At 33.1% G+C, this 21,187-nt stretch overlaps 1 protein-coding gene across 1 annotated transcript in view; it reads left to right on the forward strand.

The window, feature by feature from the left end:
* The window catches only part of LOC118197820 (abscission/NoCut checkpoint regulator), an 80,124-nt gene that overhangs the window by 43,955 nt on the left and 14,982 nt on the right, over nt 1-21,187 (forward strand). Inside the window, exons 9-10 of the mRNA XM_085825156.1 lie at nt 2,604-2,790; nt 12,924-12,976. Of these exons, the coding sequence (XP_085681282.1) occupies nt 2,604-2,790; nt 12,924-12,976 (240 nt within the window). The remainder of the gene's footprint in view (nt 1-2,603; nt 2,791-12,923; nt 12,977-21,187) is intronic.

Genomic DNA, 21,187 nt, shown 5'->3' on the forward strand with positions numbered 1-21,187 from the left:
TTGGTATGACTGGAAATCCGCAATGGAAAATGAAATAGATTCATTACATAAACAAAACACGAAGTGTGGGAAATAGTAGAGAGGCCTGAAAAAACAAAATTAGTAAAAAGTAAGTGGGTATATACTTTGAAGGAAGGAGACTCTGGGGAAGTAAAATATAAAGCGCGATTAGTAGCGGCTGGGTTTAATCAAATAAAAAATAAGGATTATACCGAATCATATTCACCAGTAGTTAACATTGAATGTTTTAGATTATTGCTTGCACTTTCAGCTAAATTAAACTTGACTGTTAAATTTTATGATGTAAAAACAGCGTACTTGTACATTGACTTAAATGAGGATGTGTATATGACTCCTCCACCTGGTTATGAAAAACTGATTGGAGAAGGTAAAGTATGTAAATTGAAGAAAAGTATTTATGGGTTGCCTCAGTCCCGTAGAAATTGGTATATGAAAATAAAAAATGAATTAGAAAAACTTGGGCTGGTACAGTTAGCATCTGATAATTGTATATTCATTTATAATGATACCAAAAACATATTTATATCGTGTTTGTATGTTGATGATTTAGCTGTATTCTGTAATAATAAAGAAATTCTTGAAAATATTGTTTCTAAAATAAAAAATGTATTTGAGTTACATGAAAATACTAATTCAAATTTTTTAGGAATGCAAATAGAAAAACTTGAAAATGGTATATGTTTGTCTCAAACAGAATATATTGAATCTTTATTGACTAAACACAATCTGCAAAATTCTAAAGCAGTAAAAACGCCAATCGTTAAAGGGGCAGATAAAGGTTTTTCATGTACAAATGAAAAAATTGAAGCAATTTTGTATCAGGAATTAATTGGGGAACTTTTATATTTAGCGAATAGAACGCGTCCTGATATATCATTTGTAACAACTTATTTGTCACAATTTAATCATGTACCAGAAAAAAGGCATTATCTTTTGGCTAAAAGGGTATTAAGGTATTTAAAAGGTACAAAAAATAAAAAAAACTTTTCTATAGCAATGATTTTGGAGTTTTAAATGCATATGCTGATGCTAGCTGAGGAAATGCAGAAAATGGTAAGTGATTTTCTGGTGGTACTATTTTACTAGGTGATTCATTGATTTCTTGGAAATATCGTAAGCAGAGAAGTGTTAGTCTGTCTACTTGTGAAGCAGAATTATTTTCTATTTCTGAAATTTGTAAGGATATTATTTGGACTGTAAATTTATTATCAGAATTAAAATGCAAACAATTTTTGAATGGTGCAGTGGTCTTGAATACAGACAGTCAAGCTGCCATCCAGTGGATCAACTGTGCAAGATCTTCTACGAAATCCAGACACATGAACTTACGTTTCCATTTTATGAAGGACTTAACAAAGGACAATGTTATTAAGTTGGAATATTCACAAACTGATAATATGATTGCAGATTTTCTTACTAAGAGTGTCAGTGAAGAAAAATTAATGTATACATTGAAAGTAATTTCCTTGATTTCTTAATGTAATGTGTTATATAAAAAAATGTTGCTCGCAGGAGGGGTGTGTTGGGTAGAGGCGAATGAACGTTTTTTCTTATGCGCATGCGTATTAATTATGATGGCGCAGCTGTCTCTTCTACCGACACATCCGTCATTCGAGCTTCAAGCGTATGGAGATGGTGAGATGTTACTTGCTGTGTGATGGTCAATACGATTTCCTGTGTGATCCTTTTATTCATTATACGTGTAAATAAAGTGTGTTGTCCTAAATCGATGGCTTCTTTACTCTAAATATCGGCCTCTGAACAACAAAAAGAATTATATGCATAACTGTTTCTATTTACTTAATATAGACAATGGGAAAGCAAAAAGTAACCAGCTCCTTAAAAATTCCGTAATAGTACAAATTTTTGAAACCAGGTCAAAAAGTACTGTGATATTTTAAATTGACGCTATAAAACAAAAAGTTGTGTCAATGTTCAGTTTTCAATTTTCCCCCCTTTAACCATTACTTTCCTCTCCCCCTTTTTTGGTTTGTCATGTTTTTGAAACATGGCTCATAAAAAAGATTAATGAGTGATTTAAAACTTGCCATTCTATAATGAGAAAAAAGTACTGTTTTTTGTTCAGTACGTAATAAATATTAAAATTTCAAACTGTAACAGTCTTGATTAATTAAAAGTACTCTTTTTACTGAAGTCATGTGACATAGTATTTTACAATAATTCACTCAGTTTCTACATTTCATAATTGTTTTCTCCTTCTTTATCTTTTAAATAGGGGGAAATATTATTCTATGATTAATATTTATTTGCCTTTGCTGTGACATCATTTGCTATGTACCTTGGAATTTAAATTTAATTTTTTTTTTTTTTTTTTTTTTTTTTTTTTTTTTTTTTTTTATTTCTGATGCTACTAATTTTTAATTTAATGATTTGTATGAGTGACTGTTTTGATTTTAGATTGGTGGATTTTGGGTCTTCTGCTACGTATTCAAACAGGGAATATTATATATATTTTGCAACATTAAATGAAATGTTATAATTTTTTCATATCCATAGAAGACTTTTATTTGTGTATTAATCATTTCAACTTAATTTCTCATTTAATAACTTACTTTAAATAGATGGAAGTTGAAGGAAAATTATCAACAGAACAAGATGCTTCTCAAAATGAAATAGATTTAAAGAAGTCCCATTCAACTTTCCACTCAGAAAGTGAACTTTTATCGAAGCTTGCTTCTAAAGAAGTAAAAGAAGTAGTAACTGATCCTGAATATCAGAAAATGATTTCAAGCATGCAGCATAGTAAAGGTATGTACAGTGAATATCAAAAAATAATTCCTTGCAGCTGAGTTTTTATTTGTAGATTTCCTTTTAAATGTAGTATATAAATTAAATATAATTTATTTTATAACTTTCTTAATTTAAGTATTTATCCTGCTTGTAATCATTTAATGAAGATTTAATTTAATAATCATAAAATTTCTTCATCTAATTAAGTTGCGCTCAGGGTCATATTTGTTATTTTAATTTATTTAATTATTTATTTACTTCTGTCAAAACCCTTTTCAATGAGTATTTTAAAAATAAGCAGAATTTTTCTTTCTCTGTAGTATACTATCTTTTCCATGAATGGATGCCGGACAAGATTAAATTTTGCCATGTTTGTATATTTTCATGTTAAACTAGTACAGTAATTGCAAATTGGTGACTGTCGTATGTTTAAATAGCAAAGGTGTTAAGTTGTGAAAAAAGATGATTTTTTAAAAAAATGAAATTAAAATTATCATAGAATAAAGACAAAACAAATATAATTATTACTTGTAAATATATGGTGGAAAAATAGTGATGGAGAATATGACTACAATTAAGTAATTTCTGATTTATTAGTATTTTTTTCTTATCTTGAAATCTTAATTTTGAAAACATAGTATGTTAAAAATGTCCGAACTATTTTATCTTTGAGAATTTCGGTAATTTAGATAGTGTTATCCTTCAAAACATATCTCCTTTTCCAAATGAATAAAACTGGATGGGGGATTATAAATAGCACATAAAATATATAAAATTACGAGTGACTTAGTATTTGGGGTGTTTAAACGGAGATTTTCACGAAACTAACAATCATATTTCCTTTATGTTCTTGGAATTATAAATTTTATACATAATCGTTTTTCACTGTTGCTGTATATGTTGCAAGAAAAAAGAAACAGATACACTGCGCCAGAAAAAAGTGGCGGGAGGGACAGTTCTATATCTCCCATTCTACTAGGCCAATTGACGAAATTCAACTTGCGTTTTTCATGTCTCGAAAGTGCGACTTAGGATATGTATCAGATTTTTATATAGCATTAATCTAACATAAGTGTTTTGACATAAAATCAGACTTTTTATGAAATAACATACCAATTTTTTTCCATATTTCGATTCTACAACTCAAATTATGCCAAACTGCCAAGTTTTGTAAAAATTGCACGAGTATTTTTTAAAAAAAATATCTCTCAAAGTTTTAGCTTCTCAATGTTAATTGAATTTCATATATATTTATTAATCTCTCTTTTTTTATTAAACTTACTTGATTCCTTTTTCCAGAATTTGAAATTTAGGCTTAATCCAAATATAATTTGTACATTTTGATTTATTTGTTAAATGTGCATTTTTAAATATTTTTATAAATTTTCAAAAAAACAATTTGTATTATAACCCATAAAATTTTTAACACCATCTTAAAGTAAATCTATTTCTAGGCTCACCTGCAAAAAATGAGTTTTATTTCAAAATTTTGTAAGATATACATAAATTTACATATTGGAGCATTTTGAATTTTTTTTTTTTTTTTTTTTTTTTTTTTTTTGAGTGATAATAACACCAGACAATAATACACACTTTGTTAAAATTATTTGAAAGTATGAAAAAAATGCAATGAAAAAAAGAAAAGGAAAATAGGTTGCTATAAATTAAGAAGTTCGCCAAGTAAATTATTCTTTTGGGGGAAAAAAAAATGCCAAGATAAATTTTTGAATTTCTGTATAAATTTTCCACCAAATTTTACAAAATTTAGATTTAGGCATAATTTGAGTCGTAGAATTGAAATATGGAAAAAAATTGGTATGTTATTTCAGAAAAAGTCTGATTTTGTGTCAAAATGCCTATGTTAGAATGATGCTGTGTCTAAATCTAATATATATCCTAAGTCACACTTTTGAGACATGTAAAACGCAATTTGAATTTTGTCAATTGGCCCTGTAGAGCGAGAGATATAGAATTGTCACCCCCCCCCCTTTTTTTTGTGCTGTGTACATCCTTGTTAAAACTGCCACCATATGAGCCACTGGAGACAAATAACATTTGTAAAAACTTTCCAGATGTGGTATTAAATTTTTCAGCTTTGGTAACAAAACAGAGCAGCTGCTTTTACAAGGAAGTGTAAAAGAATAATGAACCATACTTACTCGCATATTTCTCTTCCTACTTGTTTTCAGCATATGAGTGTAGAAACTTCTGCTTAATGGTAACAATGTAAAATTTATACATAAATAGAAATGTTTACTTTGTAAATAAAAAGAATATTATTGAAATTGGTAAGTCTTTAATAATACTTAACATAATGTTACAAATTTTGTATATATGCAAATAATTTTATTTATATTATATGTAAAATTGTCGTACCTTTTGTATAATGTATGATGAATCTGTGCCAGAAAAATGAGATTACAGGGCTAAATCTATTTAACACTGAGGTAAAGAATTATCCGGCTAAATTGATGAGATATTGCCAAGATGGCGATGGTTTTGGTGACTAATTTTTGTTGCTAAATTTGGCCAGAAATTGAGAAACTTGGCAAAATTTTGGTGATCCCTGTATAATTGTAATTATTAGTATTGTAATTGTATCCAGCTCTTGTATCTAACTTTAACCATGTATACCTTCCAGTAATTTCGAGAAATGGAAGGTACCAGAGATTTCCTGATAGCCTGGGTGGTAAACTATATAAGACCAGAGAGAACATAATTTTTCAGTTTTTAGTTCAAAGCTGTCTTTGGAAGATTGAGGCATTGTGCAAACTTTGCTCTTTGGGTGCACTTTGCATTGAGTTTAACATTCAGTAGTTTGAAGTGGCAATTGCTGATTGTGTGCTGTTATACTAAAAAGAGTAGTATGAGTAGTTTTGTGTAAAGTGTCAGAACTGTAAAGTGTTTCTTTTTTTAAATAAATTTTATCAAACTATCTTCGGTTCTGTGTGCATTCAGTTCATTCTGAACCTGTATGTATGCATGTAATAATTTTTGGTGTCTGAAGTGGGGTTAAATGCTGGTGACAGGACTGAAGGACAAGCAATTACGACAGCTGGTGACAGCCTTTGCTGAGAATAAGAAATGAAAGAAGGGTCAAGAATCTGCTAAAGAAGAAGTGTTGAAAGCTGGCCAAGAAAAGATTCAGCAGGTCAACAGGAAATGAAAAGAGAAATTTCTCTCATAATAGAAAATAAATTTAATGTTGAAGGATAGTAAGATTAAGACAATAGATAGACATGATAATAAGACTAAGACAATAGATAGAGAAATTCAAGGAAAAGATTCTGCTTTGAAGTGATTAAATCAAAGGAGGATTTTTGCTATCCACCAACGAAACAAAGAAAAAGCTACTGTGGACCAACAAAACAAAGGAAAAGCTTCTACTGTGTAACAACAAATTGATGACAGAGTGTCTACTGTTGTCGCCAAGAAAGTTGACAGTTTAAAGAAATCCGTTGCTGTAGCTGGACACAATTTTGATACTTCTAAATCTCCATATGGTGGAAAAAAACCTTTCAGCAAGTATGAAAGACTCAGTTCTCTAGACTGGCAGATGCAGATGGATGGGACTAGCATCCCCTTGTTTTCATTTTTTTATAATTTACGACTTTATCACAAATGTTCAGCATTCATAGAGACTGCCAACCAACCCCCCGCTCGTGTCCAGCAGTATCCAGTTATAAATTTGACATTGATGGAAAGTTAAGTATTAATATCGAGTTTGGAAGTGCCACCTACCATCCACACAGCATATGTGGCAAATATTACAGATCGTTGCATACTTGGGTTAGACTTTCTGAGGAAGTACAATAATTTCTTTCACTTTAAAAATAACAAACTACATTCTACCTCAGAGGACATAACTCTGTTTGAAATTAAAAATAAACGAGGTAAATTTGTCCACAAAATCATAGCTCAAGATAATGTTACAGTAGCAGCATGAATAGAATTTTTACTTCCTCTATCCATAGATCAAAAAAAGAGGAATTTCCATTATAGCATAATGGGATATCCTAAGAACTGTAACACCCAGGAGGGAATACTAGTAGCCTCAGCATTCATCTGCTTTTTAAGGCCCATCATCCTGGTCAGATTTGCCAACGTCAGTGATAAATCAAACATCTTTAGGAAATGTGAAGTGGTTGCAGCATGTAGTCTAGTGACCCTCTGCATTAAACAACCCAATAGTCCACCAATTTCTATGTGTTTCGGGAGCCTAATATTGCAGTTAAATAATGAAGAGAGGACTGCTACTGAGTGTTTCATTCAAGAATTTCAAGATGTTTTCTCCTGCATATTTTCTGATGTAGTTCAGATCAGTTTGGCTCAACATACAATTCAGATGGGATATCATCCACCAATCAAGCAAGATGACTAGCCATTGCTAAACGGGAAGAGATAGCAAAATTTCTAAAGGGCATCCCAAAAAGTGACGTTATCAAGCCCTTAGCATGTCCTTTGGCCTCTTCCACCCCCTTGGTCAGAAAGAAAGACGGTTCAACTAGTTTTGCATTGACTATCCCTGGTTGAACAACATCACAAAGACAGCAACCCTATTCCTAAAATTGATGACATTTCTGGAGGTAAGTGGTTTTTGATGCTTGATTTAAAGAGTGGATTTTGGCAGGTAGATATACACCCTGATGATGGAATAAAAATGGTATTAACTACCAGACAAGCACTTTGGCAGTTCAAGGTGATGCCTTTTGGATTCTGTAACATACCAGCAACACTTGAATGACTCATGGATACTGTGTTGAGAGGTCTTTCTTATGAAGCCTGTCTAATATACAAATTATCATTGTAGGATCGCCTTAGTGGATACGGTGGCTTCTGAAATATGACATCTCTTTCCATCTCTCTTTGGAAGAGATCATAACATGGAAGCACTGACATGCTCTCTAGAAGACCCTGCCTAGAAAGCTGCCAATATTGTTCCAGCATTGAAGCAAAATATGCACTGGTTAATCCAGTCATACATCAAGTTAGAACTTCAATGGGCTGATCGAAATTTGTCGAGTGAAGTCAGAAAAGACCAGTTGGAAGACGGTGACATTAAACTGATAATTGTCTTTAAATAGAACTGAGTCTTCAAGTAGGAAACATACTTGGTAAGATATTTCGATCTATGGTCCTGCAACAAAACAATATTTGGCGCTCTGGGATTCACTATGTATTCAAAACGCTGTCTTTTACTGGAAGTTCGAATCGGATGATGGAAAGCATTCTGATGGGAGCTGATTCCAAGAGCAGCACGGGGAAACTGCAACGTTACAATGTAAAAAGGTTTTTTGAATGCATCACCTTTGACATCCTAGGTTTTCTGCAATGAGTTGCTGATGGGAACAAATACATTGATTATTGACAAAGTGCCCCGAAGTGTATTTTGTCATCAAACCTTGATCAAGTTTCCCGAAACCAATAGGACTGGTGCCAGAAGTTACCTTTGTTCTGACCAGAGCTATGGAGTCGGTAGGGAAAATGACAGACTCCTGTAATTTTAAAGACTTCGACTCCGACTCCCTCATATATGTGTAAACATATACACATGGGTTACAGCTTATTTTATAATATAAAAGAAATAGTAGATGCTACAGAAAAAATTGATGGCATAGCAAATTATTGATATTAAGTAGCATTTTTTTATGAAATGGAAAAACTAGCATTAGTAATTTCTAAGAAACAGTATAGCTTTGGCAAGATCTTCTTTGTTAGAGGCCACATTGACTTGAGGAGGAGAAAGAGCTGTTACTGTTAGGACTACTTCTTTTAACTTTTCAGGATAGATTTTTATAAGTTTAAAAGAGGTATCTTACAAGAGCAATCATATTTCCCCATTTCTTCACTGGCCATGTAAAAAGCTTGTTTGTATTTTTTCATTTTTATATCTAAAGACTCTTGGTTCTTTATTTTCATTCACTTTGCCTTAGCCTTTTCAATATTATCAAAATATTTCTCAAAGTTTAATTCATCGCTGGATGAGGATGATAGAGACTCAGTTGCAATGTCTGCAGTTTGACTCATGATTTGAATACACCAATTGTCCTGAGAATAATTTCATTCTTAAAAAAGTTCATAGATGGCTTTCTTTGCCTCTTTAATTTGTTCATCATCCAACAAAATTCAGTGTTTTGGATCTACATATATTGAACCAACAAGATCTCATTGTCTAGCAAACTAGTTTCTCTTTTTGTCATTGAAGAAATGATTCCTCCTGCAGTAAACCCTCCATTTCAGAAAGAACAAACATCACATTCTTCCTTTCTTGCCTCCTGTTAATTCTTCAGATTGTAGCTTTTTTGTGGCTATATAGGGTGTAGAAAGAAGAGTTTCCAATTGTGCAAGATCATTCCACAGTCTAGTTTCTGTTAGAGTTATCTACATCTTCTAAAAATGTTCTTAATTCTAACAATTCCTATATAATCAAATGTATACTTCCCTATCACATTGCTTGATCAATAATTGCTGTTATTACTGATTACCTAAATTTAACAATGAGATTTGTTACTAAATGAATCGGTGTAATCAATAATGGCAAATATCACATCCATCCTCTTCCCTTATATTTATTTATTAATATGTCAATAAAATAGAAAATAACTATTTATTAATATATATAGTTTATAAATAAAAATAATAAACTCAGTTTTCCATTATTTTATTTTTCAATTCACTTTAATTTCATTTCAAATTCAAACTGTTCAATAAAAACTGGAGTTAAAATCGACATGTTTTTAGCGACTCCAGCTCCGACTCCTTTTATCCCAAAATCTGCCTAACTCATTCCGACTCCACAGCCCTGTTTCTTACAGGCATATAGCAGTGCTGTCCACGAGACTACCAGCTATTCTCCTGTACTAGATACTTTTCAGTCAGGACCTTTGTCTCCCTTATGAGCTATTGTTTCATTGCCTTCATCACCAGAGGAATATATTCAAGATCTCCAGGCATGTTTTGAAGTAATGTACATTTTTGCACGAGAGCAAATCATTTGGTGACTGAGAAGATGAAAACCCGTTATGACACAAGAGTTACTGGATGTTGGTTGACAAAGTAACAAGATGTGTTTATGGAATCTGATTCAACAGAAAGGTCTTTCTCCTAAACTGCAGTCCTGAACAGGCTGAATGACATTGTAGTGGCTATAGTGCTTAAGTGTATAGTGTATATAATGTAATTAGTATGTTAAAATCATGGTCCTAATTTTATATAAATTTGTGCTTTTAATTATTTAGTATTTGATTTGTTGTGTGTTATTTATTGATATTATTATTTTATTATTGCATTGATTTGCCTTAGTTGCCTGTATGACTTCCTGTCTGGGACATGCAGTTCTTGGGAAGAGAGCATCGTTATAAATTTTGTATATATGTAAATCATTTTAGTCAAGTTATGTGTAAAATTTTATTATCTTTTGTATGATATAGCATGAAATGCCTCAAGACATGAAGCTTTACCGAAAAAATAAGATTACAGTGAGTCTATATTGTATTGAGGTTAATAGCTATCTTGCTAAATTGGCAAGATAGTGCCAAGATGGCGATGGTTTTGACAACTAATTTTTATCACAAAATTATGCAAGTAATCGCCAAAAGTTTTCAAACATGGTAACATTTTGGTCCAGTGCTGGTATAACTGTAGTTAGTTCCATAATTGATCCCGTATATGTAACTATAACCATATCTGGCATTTCTATGTAACTTTGACTGTATATGCGTTCCAGTAATTTCGAGAAATGGAAGGTACTGGAGATTTCTTGGTGGCTCGAGGAAAACTAAATAAACTCGGAGAAAGCATGAGTTCTCAGTTTTTATTTCAGAGCGGACTTCAGAGTATTGAGAGAGGTGCAAGCTTCGCTGTTTAGTGACACTTTGCATTGTGTTGCATTTAATGATATTAGTAGTTTGAAGTGGAAATTACTGATTGTGTTCTATTATACTGAGAAGAACTGTACAAATAGTTTTCTAGATAGTTCCAGATCTGTAAAGTGTCTCTTTTGTAAAACTAAATTTTATCAAGCTGTCTTCAATTCTTTGTGCATTCCATTCCCAACTCGTATGCACAGAGCAATAATTATATTAGGGCATCTTTATGTATGCTTTTTAATGTGCTGTATTTAAGACATCTTTTGAGAAATGCATATTTTTGCAAGTATTGTTTTTACAACTTTTGCTCATAAACATACTTTCAACTGCAAAAAATGTTTTAAAAGCTACAGAAATTTGATATTTTTAATTGAAAAAAAAAATAATCAGTTCTATAAAAATTATGAAACTTTGTATGGTCTCTCTCTCTTCCTCATTCTTATATGTGAGAAAATTTTGTACTCGTTTTAAAAAATAAAACACAAAAAGTTTCATTCTCATACGATGAGAATTGACCAATATATTTAATTTCACAGTTGGGAATTTTTACATCATTTACAGCTTGCTTTGGGGATTAGTTTATTAATAAATGAAAATAATTTAACATTAATTTTTTTCCCCTGAAATGCTATTCAGTGACTTTTTGTGATTTACTAGTGTGAAACATTTATTTATAATCTTGTTCAACTGGTATGATGAAAGAATTTTCACTTTAGTAATTGATAAGTTTTCAGACATTAAAAATATGTTATTAATATTCTCACAAAAATTTATTTCTTTAGAAACAAATCAAAAAATCATACAAAAGAAATCATTAAACTAATCCTTGATTTAATTTTGTGCAAATAATAATATGAATTTTCTATATGCTAGCATTGAAGCCTGCCATTGTTTTTAAAACATAAATTCTATAGAATTCTGTGAGTGAGATCTCCTTTTTTTTGGGGGGGGGGAAATTATATTGATTAATACTTTTGACAGCAATCTCAATAGAAATGCTTAGCACTTAATCTTTTAACATCAGAAGCCTTTTTGTGATACTTTATTAATTAGTGCAAATCTAAGAATATAATTGTTATGTATGTATGAATGTAATCTTAACCTTTAAAATGAAATATTTCTGTACTTCCTTGTTAAAGCAGCCACTGCAAGTGCTTTGAAATCTGGCAAAAACTAGCAAACACTGTAGCAGCTTTAAATATAAAAAATCGTATAATGTTTAATGTGTAGAATTGCAAGGCTGTGTGCAATGCCAAATTTGTGCAATTAACTAGTATTTTTAAGCAAAAATAGATTATTGTGTATATGGGGAGAATGTTCTCATATGCACATCTGTTTTCGTTTAAGAAGCATCAGATAATTCTGCTGCATTGTGTGTTATATATATTACATTAGATAATATATTTACAAATTTACTGTTACTTTTATTGCTGGTATTGCAAAATTGCCAATTCTGGAGACTACTCTTGTAATTTTTGTGACTAACCAAGCTGACTGCTTAAATAAAGAAGTACATAAGTATCTCGCAGGAATAGGACTTTATTTTTATATTTTATTTTTATTTGTACACACACATTTAAAGGATGGTAATGAAAGAGGTTGCAAAAGATTTTTAAAAAAGTTTTTTTAGAACATCGGTTTTGAACTTTTCCAAAGTATTAAAATTTTTATTGTAATATTTGTGTTTTTCCATTTGGATGTTAGTATTTTCCTTTTATTACTTACTATTTTGTTTGCTTGTAAATTAGCTAAATCATTGCATCTGAAAAAGTATTTTATTATTTATTTGTTTGAAATTTATTAAATTACATAATTCAGATTTCACTTGTAGTTTCTAATGTTTTTAGTTAAGAACATATGGTAAGCATCAACTACTTCCATAAATGTAGTAGTTCTGCTTTGAAATAACTACAGATAATTTTGTCTCTTTCCTGATTTTACTGAAGCTGTAACAAAGTCATTTTTTAGATATTTAGTTTCATCTTTAAATTTGGAAGATTCTATAATATTTTGATTTAATACAGTTTAGAGACCTTCTAAAAAATTATATTCTTAAATTTTTAATTAATAACTTTTTAATATTACAACATTTATAAATGCTTATCAGAATTTGTGTTAAGACTGGCATTGTTTAAGCCTAAATCTTAATAGAATATACTATTTGAGCTATCATAAAGTTTTAAAAATCCATATATCATAAATGTTGTATAATGTCATTAAATCATGACAAAATTAAATTTCAACTTTATTTGAATATTCATGTCTTTTTCTTTTTTAATAAAGAAACGGAACATGAAAGTGATGAAGAACAAGAAGCTAATAAGCTTGTTGAAAAGGTATTGTGATTACTTATGCCAAATAATACAGTTAACTAATATTATATAGTATATGTAATATTATCAGGGTCAATGTTCCTTCTTACCTTCTTCGGGAACATACAAGGACCTGACTCGGAACAGAGAGCTTACTAAAGCTATGTTCACTAATTGTGGTAAGTAGACAGGATACACATGAAGGGTATACAAAACCCTTTATTTTTCTCTATATACAATAACTTCTGTACTTCAGAATACACTGACCCGCTACTCGGGGTCTAACGTAAAAGTATAAAAATAAAACTAAACTCTCATTTAACTTTAAACTAATAAACGTGGAAGATTGGCCTTATATTAACAGGAAGGCGTATGTAGTACAGATAACCGAGAACACTACAATACGTTTAAAAGTTATCAAGAGGATTAAAACCTCTGGCCTGGAAGGCAACAAGCAACTGCGTAACTTCTAAGGTAAGCGGCCTGCTTCGAACTCACTGCTTCCTCTCTCTCGCTTGGCAAAAGGCCACAACTTAAATACTTGGCATTCGCCAGACAAACTTTGCATAAAAACCTTAAAGCTTTTAATTCTGTCCGGAAGTAGAAAATAAGAAGTGATAGTAAAGATTTAAAATAAAATAAACGTTAGTAAAACTTAAGATTCTTACATACTTCCCGCCAGAGTTAATTAGTTTGAAACTGAGGTCTAAAACGACCTTGTTGAAAACTTTTAGCTCTAGAATCTAACGCGAGGCCAATCTTTTACAAACATACTTCGCTAGAAACTAGAAATTTAAAAGAAAGAATTTTTTTTTTTTTTTTTTTTTTTTTTTAACAATAGCAGCTCCCAGGATATACAACAATTTTTTTTCATCTGTACTGCATCTAAACAGGAGCTTTTATTCAATTCTGGTTCCTTCCAGAGATCTGGAAGGAAAACTAGTTTAATGAAATGTTACACAATGAAATGGCAAGTAACATATACAATTATACTTCTCTTAACATTCTTATTTCCTTCATGACTATTTTAATTATCTCTCCCCGTGCTCTCTGACATGTGTTGTAAAAGAACACCAAACACGAATGTGTTTCTGTCTACGTGTTCCACACTTCCTCCTACAATCAAAACACTAACGTGTTAAAATTCAACATAACAAGACCTCTTAACACACCCTAATTTCAACTCTAAACCCTGAGGTACTATTCTAAAAGTGGCTAACTCTAAAGTGTAGCGTCAGAGAGCCTAACTACATCATTCAACCTTTAACACATATTCGCCATGCTTTAGTCTTTTTACAGTCACACGAATAAAAAAAAATTTTAACATTACTTTCACTTTTACCATATCACGGTATTTCTTAACATTTAAAATAACAGTTCACATTGTATATAAGAACATATTAACATGCCGTTAATTTTACGCATTTTAAAACATACATTAGTAGTACATTGTTAACTTCTATTCTTTTCAAAGCAAGTGCCAATTCTTTCTACATTGAAATAATACACTTCAAAAAGTCTTTCAGACTAAAACTTCTTTCTTGCTAGAATGTTTTAAATAAAATTTATACAATAACTTTTTACAATATTTAAGTCTTTACACAACGCTATTATACATCAACTTTTAATTTTACGCGCGAGTAATTGAAAAACATAATACCAAAATCGGTAAGAACTCATTTTTCGCCCTTTTGGCGATAAAGGTAGACCTCGCATGAGGTAAAACTTCTTGAAATCTGCCACTTGCAGTAAGAATGAAAGATTAACTTAAGTTTGCAAATTAACATAAAATTTTACTTATCTTTGTGATATTCGGACATTCTTTTCTGAGCCCAGTCCTGGAAAGTAGCGTAGATTGTTGTTTGATTTATCCTCCTTCGTGTGCGGGCTCGCCCTTCAGTGCGTTCCTCTAGAAGCTTTCTTTTTTTTCCAGTTCGGTCACCCTTGAATACCTTCTTTTTCGCCTCTGCCTGTGGTCTTGGTCGTTTGATGGCAGCTGGTCTTGGCGGAACCGAGAAATTTCTGTCGTGTTCCTGCTTGGACCTCGTTGTTGGCCGTTCAAATTTTCCTTGTAACTTTTCCTCCGCCGCTGATGGCCCTTCCGCAGTTCGGCTACATTTACTGCGGAGAGTCCTGTCGGATGAGTCGATCTTCCGTTTTTGAGCCGGGTTATAGTTGCCGTCATTTCTCCTGGTTCTCTTCACATACGTCGTCCTTCTCCCTTCTTCATTCTGGGGGTGTTCGTGAACTCTCTTTTCTGGATGGTGGAACGGCTTCTTTTTCTTGCTACCTTCAGTTTTTCCGCGGGGCAATTTTCTTTTCACTTGCTCCTGCCTCTTATTGGCTTGCCCTTGTACTTGTCGTTTTTCCACCTCTGGAGCTTGTGCCTGCGGTGTCTGCCGTGCCGGATCCTGCAAAAGATCTGAAAATATTTGCATTTTATTACGATCGAAGTAGGGCTTGATTTGATCAATGTTTGCGGAACAGGTTTCACCATTTCTGGCTTTTAACACTACTACAGCGTGAGTTATTTTTTCTATAACATATGGTCCTTCAAATCGTGGAAAAAATTTGGCAGTCTTATCTTCTGGTGCTGAAGAAAGTGAATGCTTAATTTTTAAAACTTCATCCCCTACTTTATAAGTTACTCCCCATCGTTTCAAATCATAATAGAGCTTCTGTTTTCTTTGTGCTACTTCCATATTCTTTTTTGCTTCTTTTATTAGTTTTTCTATATCACCCATTTTAAATTCTGGAGCTCTTTGTTGCACATCAAATAATTTATCTAACGGTGTTATAATCTTTCTGCCTAGAAATAACTCAGCAGGAGTTTTGCCCGTTGTATCATGTTTTGCGGTCCTAAGGGCGAAAGCAAATTCATTGACATAGTTATCCCAGCTTTTATGAAAATTTTTAACATAACTACGGATAATTTTCACTATATTTCTATTGACCCGTTCCACTATATTTGATTGCGGCCGATACGGGACCATTTTTAAATGACGTATGCCCAGTTTTTGGCACATGTCTTCAAATATATTACTTACAAATTAGGACCATTATCCGATATAACTTTTAGGGGTGCCCCGTATTTTAAAATATATTTATTTAAAATAGAATCAGTAACTAATTTCATGGAGGCTCGTTTTAAGGGAACAATTTCGGTCCATTTACTAAAATGATCAACCATAACAAGGAGATAGCGACTTTTATTTAACTGACTTTTTGGGAAAGGGCCCAATAAATCGATGCCAATTATTTCATTTGGAAATTCGGATTTAATACTATTTAGAAACCCGGCCGGGCAGAAATTAATATAATTAACTGCTTGACATGTTGGGCAGGACTGGACATACGCCCTTGTTAACTTTTGCAGTTCAGGAAAGTAGACTGCCTCGCGTACGCGTTGGATAGTTTTTCGAATACCAGCATGAGAAGCTAAAGGGCTGTCATGGAGCTCCTGCAGGATATTTAATCTAAGACTAGCTGGGATAACAGGTCGAAATTCGTTGTTGGAATTCGTAGTTTTTGTATAAAATAATAGACCATCTATTAGTTCGTAATGGGCCGCCCTATTTCTTATCGCCACAATATCTTGGTGGCTAAAATTTTCAGGATCCTTCAAATACTCATAAATGCTTCCAAACTCAGGATCCTTACCCAGTTCGGTTATTACAGTTTCTCAGGAATTTATTGTACATGCTGTGAGCATTGCCACCTTTACGGTATTCCCTTGTTCATCTATTTTAATTCTTGATAGGGCATCTGCTACGATATTTTCCTTTCCGGGGGTATGCTTGATTACCAGATTATATTCTTGCAGCTTGAGTGCCCATCTTATTAACCTTGGGGATAAATTTTTCCCTGAATACAATCTAGTTACCGCTGCATGATCAGAGTATACTGTTATCGGCGCCTTTCCAAAATAGACTTGGAACTTTTGCACTGCTAACAGAACTGCAAGTGCCTCTCTCTCGATCGCGGAATAGTTTCTTTGTGTTTGATTTAAAGTTCGGCTAAAAAATGCCACTGGCTGCTGATTTTGCGAAAGTACCGCTCCTACCGCATAATCCGAAGCATCCGCTGAAATTTCTAAATTCTCATTCTTTTCAGGAAATTTCAACACAGGGGCTTGCGTTAATGCTTGTTTTAATTTTTCGAAAGCACTATTGGCTTCGGCCGTCCACGAGAATCTTGCCTTTTTCCTTTTTAATTTTAACAATGGTTCAGCAATAGCTGCAAAATCTTTTATAAAGGACCTATAATATGAACAAAGTCCTAGAAAAGAAGAGAGCTTCTTTTCCGTGTTTGGAGTCGGATATTTTTGTACAGCGATTATTTTTGATTCGTCTGTCTCTATTCCTTTCTGAGATATCTTGTAACCTAAATATTTTAATTCAGGGGCTGCAAATTTGCACTTTTCGACATTAACTTTTAGACCGGCCTCATTTAATAAAGAAAACACCTGTCTTAAATCCTGTACATGTTGGTCGAGATTATCACTAGTAATAATGATATCGTCTAAATAGATAAATGTGGACTTTCCAAGAACAGGTCTTAACACAATGTCCATGCATCGCTGAAATGTTGCCAGGGCCCCTGAAAGGCCAAACGGCATACGCAAAAATGCATAAGTGCCAGACTTGGTTATAAAAGCAGTCTTAGGGACGTCCTCAGGCCTCACCCCTATTTGAAAATAACCAGCCGTTAAGTCTAAAGTCGTCATAAATTTGGTTGATTTTATGTTCCTTAGAATTTCTTCTATAATCGGTAATGGATATACTGGATATTTAGTTATGGAGTTTAATTTACGGTAATCAATAGCGAATCTCCATCTTTTTGGATGCGTCAAAGGATAGTCATTATTTTTCTTACATAAAACCACCGGGCTAGCATAACTACTTGAGATGGGCGTTATGATCTTTTTACGTAGCATATCGGTAATATGCCATTCTATAATTTTTTCCTTATTCTTATCATACCGGTATGGTTTTTGACGAACTGGCATTGCATCTCCGGTGTGAATACTATGGTTAGTAACCTGAGTAAATCCTGGAATATCACTAAATAACAAAGCAAAATCACTTACCACTTGTCGGATTCTTCCTTGCTCGTCATTAGGGAGGTGCTCAAGTTTTAACATCGGCGGTTCAGCGTTTTCTGTACGAACTGGTTTCATTGTCAGCTTAAGGGACGCTTCATTAAAATCCAGCGTAGCTTGTGCTTCTGAAAGAAAATCTATTCCTAAAATTAAATGTGCTTGCAGATTCTTTACTATAAAAAAAATCACCTTTACTTGTTTGTCCTTGATACGGATATACAAAGGTACTTTACCTACGCACTTACATTTTTCTCCTTGCGCCGCTAACAGTGTCGTATTATCCACATTATATATGCGGTATTTGCGAAAATACTTCCTAAAAATATCTTCTGCCACACAGGAACACCGCGCGCCTGTATCCAGGAGTGCGGTGGCTGGGATATTATTCACCAAAACTTCAATCTTCGGAAGAGTCAAATTTTTCACCATTACTGTATTTAACTTGTAGGAAGAGGGGTTTTCTTGGCCTTCGGATTTCCGCACCCTCCCGTCAGCAGAAATCCGTTTTAGTTTAAATTATTTTTCCTTTCCGTGCTTTCCCTCTTTTTCCACTAGTCTTGAGACTTTTTTCCTGGGTTGCTATTGAACTGTCAAAGTTCGCCGGCTGTTTTTGAATGCTCGGGTTTCCTTGCCCACTGATTCGCTTTTTCTCCGTAGCCGTGTACTTGAGTTTGCTGTAGTCTTGGCGTACCAAATTGGTTTCGCTGTTGATATTGGCGTCTTCTTTTGACGTCCGCCGTTCTTCTACTTTCAAACTGGATTGCTAGCTCAAATAACTTTTCCAGTGTAGTCGGATTTCTTAATTCAATAAAGTCTTGCACTTGGGGCAGTAACCTCGGCAAAATCACTTGAATTATTTCAGTATCCGGACGGTTTCCATACAAGAGTTTGAAAACGTGAATTTTTCTTAAAATAAAGCTCGAGAGGTTTTCGATTCTTTGTTGATATATACTGAAAAGTTCCGTTTCTAATTTCGCACGATCCCTTACAACAGGGAAGGCTCTTAGTAGGGCAGTCTTGAAATTTTCGTAAGTATAGGTGGGACTTCCTGCTTGACCCAAGAGACTTCTGCCTATACATTTGAACCAGTTAAGCGCTTGGCCCCTCAAAGCGCTGGCAGCTAAGGTAACTTTTTGAAACTCGTGCACGGGGTAGAGCATGAAGTGGTCATCCAATTTTTCCAAAAAACTGGTTACCGGTGAGTTTCCATTAAATGTTGTTTCTGGTTTCATCAAAGCGCGCATGGTCTGGACGATGTAACCGAATCCTTCCAGGGCGGCAGCTGGCATTTCTGGATTCTGAGCCGTTTCTGCAGGCAGCACAGGTTCTTCTTGAAACTCGGCCATGGTTATTCTTCTTCGTTGGGCGCCACTATCAGGGTCAATGTTCCTTCTTACCTTCTTCGGGAACATACAAGGACCTGACTCGGAACAGAGAGCTTACTAAAGCTATGTTCACTAATTGTGGTAAGTAGACAGGATACACATGAAGGGTATACAAAACCCTTTATTTTTCTCTATGTACAATAACTTCCGTACTTCGGAATACACTGACCCGCTACTCGGGGTCTAACGTAAAAGTATAAAAATAAAACTAAACTCTCATTTAACTTTAAACTAATAAACGTGGAAGATTGGCCTTATATTAACAGGAAGGCGTATGTAGTACAGATAACTGAGAACACTACAATACGTTTAAAAGTTATCAAGAGGATTAAAACCTCTGGCCTGGAAGGCAACAAGCAACTGCGTAACTTCTAAGGTAAGCGGCCTGCTTCGAACTCACTGCTTCCTCTCTCTCGCTTGGCAAAAGGCCACAACTTAAATACTTGGCGTTCGCCAGACAAACTTTGCATAAAAACCTTAACACTTATAATTCTGGCCGGAAGTAGAAAATAAGAAGTGATAGTAAAGATTTAAAATAAAATAAACGTTAGTAAAACTTAAGATCCTTACAATATATTTGTTGAGAAGTCTACAGTGTTGGGGAATTTTTTTTTTTTTTTTTTTTTTTTTTTTTTTTTTTTTTTTTAGTGAAAATGTAATGTTAGAAGTCTTTATTTTAAACTCTGTTTTAGATAGCATATAAGCATATGATAATCGCATAACATAGTGTATGAATTGGTGTATTTGAGCTTGGTGTTTGAATACGTTTCATGTTTTAACTGCAGGAAAATTGGTTTTAAGAGAGAAAGATTTTATATTAAAAGTTTAATTAAAGGTGCTTAATTTTTCAAATTAGAGAGCATTACTATCGAATGAGCTTACTGGCTATATGTGATTGGGCGAAAGCTTGACACTTTTCTACCATGACTAGATTTGTTAAGATATCACTTATTACAAAAATCTTGTGGGCAAATGAGTACTATACTATAGTGAAAAATTATTATAAGTTAACTTTTTACCTAAAAGGCTACTAATTAATGATGATGCATTACATTTTTGCTGAAATAAAAGAACATGATATATGATAAAAATAAATTCATCTTAAAAGCAGGAATTTCTTATTTAAAAATGAGATAAAAGGGTAATTAAGTAAAAATTAATCTGAATTTTTATCTGATGCTTATAGATGTAAAGCTATCTTTGCCTTTTAAATATATTGTAATTTATACATGGTTTTATTTAACCTGTTAACTGGGGAATAAGCTTTCAGTAAAATCGTTTCAAAATGGGGACTTTTTCCTTTGCAGTAATTTCAGCACATCGCAAGGAATAAATAAAAGAAAATCGTTTTAAAATATTTAATGATATTAAATATTAAAATTAAACATTTTTAATTCGAGAAAACAAATTGAACGAATTTAAACAATTATTTTGTATGATATTCCCTAAAGCAATGCGGCATACACAAAGCAACACTGCAGTCGGGACACCAGAATCTCGATTCTTTCCTAAGACCTTTGGAATAGCATAATTTGCATCTCCTCGTTACATTTACTCTTGAAGAGTCGGATGGTATATAGTCTGCAAAATGTCTTTCAAAGAGTCGAGATGGTTTTGGTGTCAAAGATGATCGTCCTGTACTGGTAGATGGCAACTGCTATCGGTCTCTATATTTTTCAACACCTTTTTCTACAGTTTCGATAAGGAAATGAAGCCTATCTAGGTGACCGCCATCTGTCTTGTATAAAA

The sequence above is a fragment of the Stegodyphus dumicola genome, chromosome 10 (genome assembly GCF_044657685.1).
Source record: "Stegodyphus dumicola isolate Sdum_Otavi_A_Nest chromosome 10, ASM4465768v1".
NCBI lineage: Eukaryota > Metazoa > Arthropoda > Arachnida > Araneae > Eresidae > Stegodyphus > Stegodyphus dumicola.